We start from the raw sequence: 13,358 nt of genomic DNA, 5'->3' as shown, positions 1-13,358 counted from the left end.
CCCGCTGGAGCTCGCCATGCCAGGGGAGGAATGAGACACTGTTGTCCTGCGGAGCCCGCTGCCACTTGAGCAGGGAGGAGGAGAAGAGCAGTGAGGTTTTGTGCCGGCCAGCCGGCCAGGCGGGGAGTAGGGTGGGTGGGGGGTGAGTGGGCTGGCTGGCTAGGGAGGAGGGATCATGGCTGCTCAGGTGGCCCCTATGGCGGACATAGATGCGAGACGCCTCTGTCGGACACAGCGGCAGGGAATGCTGCTTCTCGCCACCGCCGCCCTCCGCCGCCTCGCCCCCCGCCTCCTCCGATGAACAATCCTCCGCTTTCTTCAGCTCGGACAGAACCGGGATACCCAAGCTGCTGGCGGGGGCGGCGGGGGCCACCTGAGCGGCTGTGAACGCCCTGCCGCTGTGTCCGACATAGGGCAGCTTTTGCCCGCTTGCCTCACCAACCATAAATCTCACTGCACGTCATTGTTAATACTGTATGATTATTCTCTGGTTATCCTCCCCCTGATCACATTAAATCTGAGGGTTGAAGTCCACATGTCTAAAAGTGGCCAAGATGGAGAAACTATGCTAATACTGGTAAAATAAAAAAGTGTCCTTCCCTATTGAAGTGTGGTCTGGTTTTTAACACATCTCCCTTCCTAAACTTGCAAAGTCATACGTGTCCTCTGTTCCACGTGAGTCACACATACTGAGTTCTTACAGCCCCTTAGGAGACCAGAGAACTACAACTGGAACGGGCAAGGAGAGTCTATTTTGACCTTTATTTTATTTGTTGTGTAGGAAGTTATCACCCAGCCCTCTCCCAGAAAAAAATGAAATATCCTAGGAAATATTGAAAAGGCAGAATATTTCTCTGGATGTGAAAAGAAAGAAACATGTTTCAAAAGACAGAATAGCTGCCTGCAGCTTCCTGCCCATCCCACTTTGTCAATGAGCCATTAAAGCCTGAGCTAGTTCACTTTACATAATAAAGAGTTCTCCCCTTCAGCCCCAGAGGAATGGGATTAAGGCATGATAATATTGGCCCTTTACCCAACTCACCACATGGCATCTGAGAACTCAACCAAACCTGGATTCAAAGCGCAGCCTAGAGAGTTGCCCCTGCATGGCCCCATGATAGTCTGACAACCAATCAGAATACAAGCTCAAGATCAAAGGCCAGAGAGGGCATAAAACCAGGGACTCAGCATCTCTGTGCTCCCTTCTCTTTTTCTCCACCAACATTGAAGCATGGGATCACCTTTTCTGTTCAGGACTCAAGCCATGTGGTCCTGTCCACCATTAAAACCATCTTTCCAAGCAGCCTCCATGTCTCCAGTGTCTTTTTCCCCACTTGGAGCCCAACCCAGAAGGACATTTCTTCCAACAGTTGTATTCATCCATTCTCCACCTGTGGCCCACGTGCCATAGATTCGCCATTATGGGTATGGAGTCTCCTGCTGGAGCAAAATCTCCTGCAAGATCTCCAGAGTCTCTTCTAACTGTTATTCTGTTAACCAAACTCAGCATACTCAGCTGCTGTGTTTCTAAAGCAGCCCTCGACTTACAACAGTTTGTTTAGCGATCGAAGTTAAGAGCACGGAAAATAATGACTTATGACCATTTTTCATCGTTGTAGCATCCTCATGGTCAGTCGATTTACATTCAGATGCTTGACAACCGACTCACATTTATGACGGCTGCAGCATCCCAAGGCCATGTGATCCCCTTTTGCGACCTTCTGACAAGCAAAGTCAATGGGGAAGTCAGATTCACTTAACAACCGTGTTACTAATTTAATTGCAGCGACTCGCTTAACAAATGTGCCCCCCCAAGTCATAAAATGGGGCAAAACTCACTTAACAAATGTTCTCACTTGGCAACCCTCAATTCTGAGCTCCACTGGGTCAAAAGTGGAGGATTACTTGTATTTCTCCCCCTTTCAACATTTAAGATGCGTGGAATCCAACTTCAACTTGAGTTGAAACCTGGATAGCTCAGAAGTTTGGCAAGTTGGAAAAACACTGATTTAAGTTGGGTATGCAAGGCTTCGAAGAGTTTTTGGCCCTGGCAGTGAGTTCAAAATACAGGTAGACCCCAACTTAGGACGGTTCATTCACTGACTGTTCAGTTACAAAGGCACTGAAAAATGTGACTTATGTTAAGTGAATCCGGCTTCCCCATCGACTTTGCCCCAGGGAAAAGTCATATGTCACATTTTTTTTCCTGTGCCATTGCAATTTTGAACAGTCATTAAATGCACAGTTGTAAGTCGAGGACTACACCTTGCATCAACTGCAGTGATTCACCTAAGGGGCTGGGCCAAGAAAGGTGGTAAAACGGGGCGAAACTCACTTAACAACAGAAATGTGGAGCTCAATTTTGGGATCGTAAAGTCGTGGGCTCTCTTGTACCCAAAGATGCGTCCGTGCGGAGGGGAGGAGTGGGGGGCACATTGTTGCCTTGACAGACAGACAGACAGACAGAAGGAGCCTTTTGGATCCCCATTCTCACCCGCACCCCCCATCCCGCCTTCCGCGAGGCTGGCGATTTCCCGCCAAGGGGAAAAAAGGACGCTTTTAAAGGCTCCCCCAGATCTGCCGCGCATCTTTCCCGCCGGCGCCGCAATGGTTAAACGGGCCAGCGAGCTCCGTCGCTTAGAGAGACAGGAAACGTGGAGCAAACGGGGGAGGCGGCCGGCCGGCCCCGGGAACCGCTGTACTTCCCTGTCCCACCGTGCTCCGGAGGGTCGGGCACCGGCCGTGGGAAGAAAGGGGAAAAGCGGAGGATCGCTGAGCTCCCGGTGCGTGGAGCGAGGAAGGCGCTCCGAGCGCAAATCGCAAGCGGCGAGCGGAGACAATTGAGCGTGGGGGCGATCGCTTGCAAGCGGGGTGGGTGGGGGCGCGGTTTCTTGCTTTCTTTAGCCCACGTAGCTCCCACCCACCCCCCCACTTGGAAGGGGAAATGCCTTGGCTTTCTTTTACTAAAGCTGCCCCATCCCATGGCAAAGATCGAGGCTTATCTCCTCCCCACCCCAACAAAACTTGTAAATAAGCTTTGTTTTGGGGCACGAATTGGGCAGGAAGGCGTGAGACCGCAGGAATCTTTGATTGAGGAGGGTGGTTTTGACTTGCTAATATCCTCTAAACAAGGCTTCGGGTGAGTTTTGAGCCATCCTGACTAGATCCCGTTTGCTTCCGATCAGAATAGAGCTAGAAGGGACCTTGGAGGTCTTCTAGTCCAGCCCCCTGCTTAAGCAGAAGTAGTCCCCCCTCTTTAATCTAGAGAAAAGAAGGACTAGGGAGGACATTATAGCAGTATTCCAATATCTGAGCGGTTGCCACAAACAGAAAGGGGTCCCTTTATTTTCCAAAGCACCAGAAGGCAAGACAAGAAACAATGGATGGAAACTAATCAAGGAGAGAAGCAACCTGGAATTAAGGTTTAAAAGCTCTTTCATGAGCTGCTAATATCCTCTAGATAGGATCATGTTTTGGGTGCGCTTTAAGGCATCCTTTGTTGATTAGATTCCGTTTGTTTCCGATCAGAATAGAGCTGGAAGGGACCTTGGAAGTCTTCTAGTCCAGCCCCCTGCTTAAGCAGGAGTAACCCCCCCCCCATCTAGGGAAAAGAAGGACTGGGGGGACGGGACATGATAGCAATATTCCAGTATTTGAGAGGCTGCCACAAAGAAGAGGGAGTCAAGCTACTCTCCAAAACACCTGAAGGCAGTACAAGAAGCAATGGATGGAAACTAACCAAGGAGAGAAGCAACCCAAAATGAAGGAGAAACTTCCTAACAGAAATGTCTGTGGAGATTCTCAGTCATCCAGGTCATGGTTGCCTCAAAGGTGCTTTTTTCAAGAGGCAACTGGACTTTCTGGGTTTTTTATTTTCTTTGAAGACGGTTCGCTTCTCATCCAAGAAGCTTCTTCATCCTAACAGAAACTTCCTAAGTTGAAGTAAGGACAATTAACCAGTGGAACAGCTTGCCATAAGAAGTTGTAGGTGCTTCCTCCCTGCGAGTTTTGAAGAGAAGACGGGACAGCCACTTGTCTGAAATGGTATATAGGGTCTCCTGCTTGAACAGGGGGCTGGACTAGAAGACTTCCAAGGTCCCTTCCAGCTCTATTCTGACTCTGGTTCTGATTAATTTCAAACACAGGGCTCTCTTCTTTAAAAACAAAAAATCTCCAGTGATGAGGCACACAGAAGCTCTTCCACTGGTTAATTGTCCTCACTGTTAGGAAGTTTCTCCTTACTTCCAAGGTGCTTCTGATTTACATCCCATCTTCCATGCAGGAGCTTAAAGCCATTAATATCCCTTGTACCCTCCTTCCTATTTCCCCCCACAACAGCCCTGTGTTGAGAGAGAGGGACTGGCTCAGTGCCCCAGAGAGTTTCTGTGGTGGGTGGGGGAACTAGGTCCTGAATCTTCCTACACCATTTCAGCACTTCGTACTACACCTTTCTGGTAATGGAGAGAAAGGGAGAGGGGGGGGGGTATTGTGTATACAGGTAGTCCTTAACTTACAACCATTCATTTAGTGACTTTTAAGTTACAACAGTAGCTAAAAAAAGGCAACTTTCGACCATTTTGCACACTTGCAACCGTTGCCGTCACAAGAACAAAATTCGGACCCTTGGCAACTGGCTCATGTTTATTACGGTTGTAGTGTCCCAGGGTCGCGAGATCCCCTCTAGCGACTTTCTGATAAACAAAGTCAAAGGGGAAAGCCATTTTCACTTAACGACTGTGTTACCACAGCGATTCACTTAACCACCATGGCATTGTAAAATGGGGCAAAACTCAGTTTAACAACGGTCCTGCTTAGCCACGGAAATGTTGGGCTCAATTGTGGGTGGTAAGTCGAGGACCACCTGTAGGTGTGCCCGTATGTGTTTTATTTTGAACTGATTTCTTTTCCCAGCAGGCAGGAATAGAAATGGAGAATCAGGGACCGGTACGAAAGGTTCAAAGGGGACGGAAAAATTCTCATCCCGTTCAGCTCGGAGCCATCCAAGACTTCTCGGTTGCACTAGATTCCCGGTTTATTAAGCAGGAGCCAGAAGAAAACCTCCAGCAGCCTTGGGACGTTCAGTGGCAGGATTTCCTGAAGGCAATGCAGCCCTCTCGTTCCGGACAGAAACGCGCTCAGCTACCCAGTCCTTCCCAGTCCGTGGACAATTCGCAATCCTCATTTAAGGAAACGGCTGATTTGAATCAGAGGCCAGGGAGAAAGAGACTAACCCAGCTTCTGCCAAGCCCCATCAAAGATTGCCGAGACTTCATCTCCACAGTGAGAGTGAAGGAAGAAATTTTGGAAATGGAAGAAACCTTTGCCTCCGATTTGGAGCGCCAGCAGTTCAGGCAGTTCTGCTACCTGGAGGCCGAAGGACCCAAGGAGAGCTTTTTCCAGCTGCAGGAACTCTGCTGGCAGTGGTTGAAGCCCGAGAGACGCACCAAGAAGCAGATTCTGGACCTGTTAGTCCTGGAGCAGTTCCTGGCCATTTTGCCCCCAGAGATGCAGGGCTGGGTCAAAGAGGGCAAGCCAGGGAGCTGTGCCCAGATGGTGGCCCTGGCAGAGGATTACTTTCTGCGGGTGCAGGAGGCTGAGGGACTGCAAGAGAAGGTAAGCACAGCCCTCCTCCTCACCTGAAGTGTTGTGGCCTGCCAGTGGCCAGCGAAGCTGACAGCAGATTTGGACAGAGAGGAGGTTGGGGAGGAGCATGGGCCAGTCCTGGAGGCTGGGGAAGGCTCGGACGAGGGCTCTGCATCAGAGGCAGAGATGGGCCCAAGGCTGTCTAGTAGTGATCAGGTGCCTTCGGAGCTAGACAGCAGTGGGGCAGAGGAACAGCTGGAGCCTGTTCCCAGTGTGCGCATGCGCAGAGCTACCAGAAGAGAAGAACAACTCAGAAATCAGGGTAGACTTGGGAGTAAAGTCACAGGTGGAAGGTGATTGGCCCCTCCCATAGGAAATCAAAGGGGAGCGAAAGGGGAGTGGGCTTTTCCAGGAAACAATTCATTCGTTCGGTCGTTAGATTCATTTCAGGAGTGTGAAGATCTGTCCGTGAATCTCAGAGACTCTGTGCCCAGTCTTTCCTTGCACAGCACCTCATTTGGAAAATATTTACATGGCAGCTTCCCAAGATACATAAAGGTCTGTAGTACTAGGCAGAGAGGGGGCCAAAGCCGTATGTCAGTTATCAGCTGCCTTCAGAGTCAGACATCAGCGAGGCAGATGAACAGCTTGAGTCTGTTCCCAGAGTGCGCATGCGCAGAGTTGCCAGACGAAGGAAACAGCTAAGGAACAAGTGTCAACTTGAGAGTAAGGCCACAGGTGGATGATGAATGGCCCTCCCAGAGGAAATGAAAGAGGAGCAAAAGTGGAACTGAGTTTGCAGGAGACAATTAATTTGCTTAATTGGCTTGTGACTCTTCGAGGCTCCTTGCCAAGTTTTGCAGATATCGGCCTTTCAGCTTTCCAAGCCATAATCTTTCATATGACTTTCCCACTGATTCTCACTGGCTCAAGGTTGATTCAGCCTTTTGTCCTTCCGAGGTCGGTAAAATGATGAGCCAGATTGTTTACAATACAATACAATACAATAGCAGAGTTGGAAGGGACCTTGGGGGTCTTCTAGTCCAACCCCTGCCCAGGCAGGAAACCCTATACCATTCCAAACAAATGGCTATCCAACATCTTCTTAAAGACTTCCAGTGTTGGGGCATTCACAACTTCTGGAGGCAAGCTGTTCCACTGATTGATTGTTCTGTCAGGAAATTTCTCCTCAGCTCTAAGTTGCTTCTCTCCTTGATTAGTTTCCACCCATTGCTTCTTGTTCTACCTTCAGGTGCCTTGGAAAATAGTTTGACTCCCTCTTCTTTGTGGCAACCCCTGAGATATTGGAACACTGCTATCATGCCTCCCCTAGTTCTTATTTTCATTAGACTAGACATACCCAGTTCCTGCAACCGTTCTTCATATGTTTTAGTCTCCAGTCTCCTAATCATCTTTGTCGCTCTTCTCCGCACTCTTTCCAGAGTCTCAACATCTTTTCTACTCATCTTGCCCCAAACTTTGTTTGGGGCAAGATGAGTTTAGAGAGGGCTGTAAAGCACTGTAAAGCGGTATATAAGTCTATGTGCTATTGTTACATTTACCCAACCTCCTCTTTCATTCATTCTTAAACTTTTAAAAGACGGATCTCCCTCGGAAGTGAATACGATTCTCAGGAAGATCAGCTGGGTTAATTCAAGGAGTTTAGGGAACTTAGATTCTGTGGTTTGTAAATCATGGATTTTGTAGAGGTAAAGTCAGCCAGCCATGATCAAAACAAACTAGCTCAGAGAAGCCTGTGCAAATTATGCTTGCATTAAAACATTCTTCCTATTGCAGGTTTCCTGTCCGGCGGAAGAAGTCACTGTTATTAATTCTGCTAAATCAGGGCAGGTTTCACCTGAAGCCGTGAATAACCATCTCTCTGCAGAGACTGAGGAAGAGAGTGATGAAGAGGCCAGTTATTTAGGTAAGCGATAAGGTTCTTCCATTTTTACTCTTTCCAGCCCCAAAGAACGTTTGAAAGAAATTACAGGTAGTTCTTGTTCTGACCGAGGCTTCCCAAGAGCATGAAGCAAACTCCTTGTCCCGACAAAAACCCCTTTTATTAATTTACTGTGAATTCTGCTCATTCACATCCAGCAAAGTTTTTCAAGGGAGGATTTACAGTCACAGACCTTATCTGGCTTGGAGAGCTGCCAGGCCGATATCTGCAAAACTTGACAAGGAGCCTCTGAGAGTCACAAACCAATTAAGTGAGCTAATTGTCTCCTGCAAACTCCACTCCTCTTTTGCTCCTCTTTTATTTCCCCTGGGAGGGGCCATTCATCATCCACCTGTGGCCTTACTTCCAAGTCGACCCCTGTTCCTTAGCTGTTCCCATCGTCTAGCAACTCTGTGCATGCACACACTGGGAACAGGCTCCAGCTGTTCATCTGCCTCACTGATGTCTGACTTTGAAGGCAGCTGATAACTGGCATACGACTCTGGTCCCCTCTCTGCCTCCGACACAGAGCCCTCATCAGAGCCTTCCCCAGACTCCAGGACTGACCCATGTTCCTCCCCAACCTCCTCACTGTCTGAATCTGCTGCCAGCTCCGCTGGCCGCTAGTGGGCCACAAAAGTTCTTGAGTTAAAACATTCATTTAGTGACCATTCAAAGTTACAATGGCACTAAAAAAAAAGTGACTTGTGCATTGCAGCATCCCCAGAGTCACGTGAGCAAAATTCAATGCTGGGCAACTGGCATGTATTTATGATGGTTGCAGAGGGTCATGTAATCACCTTTTGTGACCCTCCCTCTTGTGATCTCTGGTGCTTTGGGAGCCTCAGCCTGGTAACATAACCAGGTGTGATGACCCGGGGCGTGGCACAAAGGCAACACAGCCAGAGTCCCTTTATTAACACCAACTGTGCCCCCAACGTCCCTTTCAACTCTCCGGCCTGGAGAAAAACTCTTCCACAAACCTGTAACAGCCTTTGGCTGAAAATTCTCCAGTCCAAATGTTGTAAGCAGAAAATTTCCAACTATAAACCCAACAAGGCATGCGGCAGGGCAAGCAAGATAAAGGAGTTCCAGAAGAGAAGTAGCATGGCAACAAATCAAACCAGTTGGGAGGATGCGAAGAACTCAGATAAGCAGTTAGCACCAGATGAACTCAGTGTTTGTTCCCGACAACCGCCCCTCCCATTTGCCTCTCCTTTAAACTCCATCCCCAGGTGTGCCTTGAGAAGGGAATCTGGGCCCTTTCCTACCTCGTAAGCCACACAACCCACGTTGCTCTCTTCTCTGTTCTTCCCTGCGTGCCCTAGGATGAGGAGGGGGTGGGCTCCATCTGAACCCCCTCTCCCTTGTTCTACCTCTCCCCTGCTCTGCCCAGCCTGACTTTGCCCTTCCCCAGTTTCCTCCACAGCCAACAGAGCCGCTCTCCCACTTTCTGTCAGCTGTTCATCTGACTCGATGGGGGCATGACACCAGGTCTTGAGATGTCAATGATCAAAAAGGATAGGACCAATCTAACTTCAGGAGAAAAGATGTTCCATAAGGCGGGTGCTACAGCAGAGAAGGCAACCCTCCTGGGGCCTATCAAATTTAACCCCTTGCCGACAGTACCCTCAGCATGCCATCTCTGCATGATCTAATGGAGCGGGCTGATGTAACCGGAAAGAAACTGCCCTTCAGATTGTGTCTCCCTTAGAGAATTGAATGTGTTTGGCCCTTAGGGATGCAGTGTTTCTAGCTAAGTTATCAAGCTGTATTTATTCTGGAATTATAGAATAAGCAGCCTGATGTCAGGCCCCAAAAACCAAGAATGACACACAGAGTTACTTCCGTGTAGTTTCTCTATTGTTTTTCACCGACAGACAGAACCTTGCCAGTCTAAAGCAACAATCAGTATAACGATAGATACAACCTATGACGTGCTAGAGAGCGACTGTCTTAGCCCTCTTCCTGCCTACCAGACATTCCGAGGTCTGCTGCCTCTGAGCAGCAGCCCCTCCCTCCTGGGACTCCAGACCACATTCCACCACATCAGTTTATGTCAGCCCCACTAGATAGAACAGATCAGGAAATCAATGCCACAGCATTGACATGAGACTAAATGTATTGAGATTGGCTATAATAACAGCATCCTGCAAGTCTGATTATGTTGTACATAATCTCCACTCTTATACACTTGCGAATTATAGAGGTGTCTAAGCAGCTTTTGAATGTCATCTGGGTTTTAAAAGATGTTTTACCTCCCTTTGCTTAGGTAACTGCTGTTGCATTTCTCCATCAAGGTTGTTTTCTGTACTCTCTCCCAATCACGATTCTCCTATTTTTCCCTCCAGGCAATGACCAAGGTTATGAAAACGAGGATGAGGACTTCCCCTTTGAAAGACACTCACAAGTAGGCATCAGTGGACTGTCCTTGGCAAGACTCAATGGGAAGTTATATCAGGTCTGTGGACTGGAAGAGATGGCAGGAAGTGAGCTTCCCCATCAAGAAATCCAACAGGAAAACCAACCGGGGATCCCAGCTTTCTTTCATGAGGAAAGCTTACGAGAAAACACCTTCCCGCCGGGACGCCAGAAAGGAAAGAGAAAGAAGATGGGTCCCCCCAGTTGGGGGACAGTTCTGAACCATGGTTTTGAGTTTCCTCCGAACCAGAAAATGCAGAAACTCTACACGTGCAGCTACTGCGGGAAGGTCTCTAATAACAGCGCGCACATGATCATCCACGAGAGGACTCACACCGGCGAGAAGCCGTACAAATGCTCGGAATGTGGGAAGTGCTTCAGCACAAACTGCAACCTGATGAAACACACCCGGGTGCACACAGGGGAGAAGCCCTACCAGTGTCCCGAGTGCGGCAGGAGCTTCAGCGACAAGGCCTCGCTCATCGTGCACGAAAGGACCCACACGGGGGAGAAGCCCTATGAGTGCCCCATGTGTGGGAAAAGCTTCACCTCCAGCTCCAACCTCATCACCCACAAGCGGGTGCACACCGGGGAGAAGCCCTACAAGTGTTCCGAGTGCGGGCAGAGTTTCGTTCACCGGCCGCAGCTGGTGATCCACATCCGGACGCACACCGGAGAAAAGCCGTACGAGTGTCCCGAGTGCGGTAAAAGCTTCAACCAGAAAGCCGATCTCATCATCCACCGGCGCATCCACACCGGGGAGAAGCCGTACAAGTGTCCCGAGTGCGGGAAAAGCTTCATCTCGAGCTCTTACCTTCGGAAGCACGAGCGGCTGCACGCGGGGAAGAAAGCGCCTGCGGGCGAAGAAAGCCACAAGTGCGGCTACTGCAGGAAGAGCTTCATCAGCCGATCCAAGCTGCTCATCCACGAGAGGACCCACACGGGGGAGAAACCCTTTGAGTGCGCCGACTGTGGGAAGAGCTTCAGCACCAGTTCCAACTTGGTCAACCACAAGAGAGTCCACACGGGCGAGAAGCCGTACCAGTGTTCGGATTGCGGGCAGAAATTCAGCACGAACTCGAACCTGGTCAATCACCGGCGGGTTCACACAGGAGAAAAGCCGTACCAGTGCGCCGATTGTGGCCAGAATTTTGGTCATAAAGCTTCTCTCCGGAGGCACAAGAGAATCCACTCCAGGGAAGCCACCTGATGCTTGCTTGGAGCCGGGGCAAAATGTTAAAGCCAAACTTACAGCCACGTGGAAAGCTGCCTTATGCTACGATAGAGTCTTGGCCCATTGAGTCAGGGTCACTGGGAAGGAACCCTTCATGGACAGGTGTAATTCGCTGTCCTACCTGGAGAGATCAGGCATAGGATGTACGCCGCTGATCTGGGATCGATCAGCTGCGTTTCCAGATTTTATTAAAAAATTCCCCTGCAGAAGGGAACAGCCGCAGCGGCATTCGGTCTCTAAGCCTGCAATTCAGGGGGACATATGCTTACTTGAGAACAATTAAGTGGGGTTCTACCAAGCCCGCAATTTGTTGCAGACGTCCCAGAAATCACTCAGGGCTCTATTAAGTCCAGCAAAGGACTTTGATGTCTTTTTCTAACACTCATGTTGTACCTGAATGATCCACCAAGAGATTTGGGTCTCTCCAGGTCTATTACACTGAATAGTGACTAGTTAGGATTTATTTCGCAGTGGAGTTGTTGGGATCTAGATTCCTTCAGGGGTTGGAATTGGGAGGGGCTTGGGTAGCCCCTTGGGAAGTTCAGAAACAATTGAGAAATATTCCTTGATAAGGAAGCACCATTCGAAATGCGTTAGCAACACCATTGTGGTGGAATGTAGTCTGAAGTCCCAAGAGGGAGGGGCTAGTTCTCAGAGGGCAAAAAAAGGTCAGCGGAGCTTGGAATGTCTGTTAGGCAGGAAGAGGGCTAAGACGGCCCCTCCCAAGCAGTTCCCAGAGTATAGATAGTTCTTCAACTTACAACCATTCACTTAGTGGTTTTTCAAAGTTACAATGGTGGTTTATGACAGTTTTTCACTCTTGTGAGCATGGTCACGTGATCAAAATTCAGCTGCTTGGCAACTGATTCATGTTTATGATGGTTGCAGTGTTCATGGGATCTTGTCTCTCTCTCTCACACACACATGCACCCCCACCCTTTGCAACCTTCTGACGAGCAAACTCAATGGTGAAGCCAGATTTCACTTTACAACTGTGGTATTAACTTTACCAACTTGCAGTGAATCACTTAACAACTCTGGCAAGAAAGGTTATAAAATGGGGAGGAATTCATTCCACAAGTGTCTTAACTTAGGAACGGTAATTTTGGGCTCCATTGTCGTCGTTAAGTAGAGGACTACCTGCATATCTATAGTTATGCAGATAGTAACTTTAATCTAGCAAGATTCTATCCATAGGTGAAGAACAATAAAGAAAATAGAATAGAATAGAATAGAATAGAATAACAGAGTTGGAAGGGCCCTTGGAGGTTTTCTAGTCCAACCCTCTGCTTAGGCAGGAAACCCTATGTACCATTTCAGACAAATAGTTGTCCAACATCTTAAAAACTTCCAGTGTTGGAGCATTCACAACTTTTGGAGGCAAGTTGTTCCACTGATTGATTGTTCTAACTGTCAGGAAATGTCTCCTTAGTTCTAAGTTGCTTCTCTCCTTGATTAGTTTCAACCCATTGCTTCTTGTCCTGCCCTCAGGTGCTTTGGAGAGTAGCTTCACTCCCTCTTCTCTATGGCAATCCCGAGATATTGAAAAACTGTTATCATGTCACACCAGTAATGGTATCCTATTAACTTCACTACCGGTTCAGTAGCGGGAGCGCATGGGCCTAGGCATGCACAGATGACATCTGGGTGGGTGGGCAGAGCCTCGCGCCACCGCCACTACCCGTTTGCCGGAACCGGTGCAAACCGGCAGCATACTGCCTCTGTGTCACCCCTAGTCCTTCTTTTCATTAAACTAAGCATAGCCAATTCCAGCAAACTACTCAGAATTAACACCCTGTAGTGTTACTTCCCCCTGGGACTCCAGGCTACATTCCACCACAAATATGTATATAGAATAGCTGCTTTGGTTAGCTTTGCCTATCTACGTCCGTCTGCGAATCCAAATGAATTTCGTTGTTTAGGTCTTGAAGAAAGAGCTAGAATGCCATGGAAACTTTGGGCAGCTTCCTGTAGTGTGGAGACACCTTTATATGATGCTAACAGGTGGAACGATCAGGTTTATGAGTTTTTTAAAAAATGGATCTTTTATACAATGTTAGCGTTTGAATAAAATGAACTCTTTGTTTATACTAGATAATAAAGCTTGGAAGCAAGAGCAATTTCTTTGTGGAATAGCAAGGTGAAAATGCAAAGACGTGGCACACAACGCCAAAGGGA

General features: G+C 48.6%; 1 protein-coding gene across 1 annotated transcript; it reads left to right on the top strand.

Annotated features, from left to right (window-relative positions):
* The first annotated feature begins 2,686 nt into the window (after positions 1-2,686).
* On the top strand, positions 2,687-11,997 carry LOC116504748 (zinc finger protein 436-like). The gene is made up of 4 exons (XM_032211962.1): positions 2,687-2,783; positions 4,915-5,613; positions 7,381-7,510; positions 9,877-11,997. The coding sequence occupies exons 2-4, from the start codon at positions 4,927-4,929 to the stop codon at positions 11,154-11,156; spliced, it is 2,097 nt and encodes a 698-aa protein (XP_032067853.1). The 5' UTR covers positions 2,687-2,783; positions 4,915-4,926; the 3' UTR covers positions 11,157-11,997.
* Positions 11,998-13,358: the final 1,361 nt, after the last annotated feature.

Source organism: Thamnophis elegans, chromosome 2, assembly GCF_009769535.1.
Source record: "Thamnophis elegans isolate rThaEle1 chromosome 2, rThaEle1.pri, whole genome shotgun sequence".
In the NCBI taxonomy this organism is placed as follows: domain Eukaryota; kingdom Metazoa; phylum Chordata; class Lepidosauria; order Squamata; family Colubridae; genus Thamnophis; species Thamnophis elegans.
This window is presented reverse-complemented; position numbering and strand designations above follow the sequence as displayed.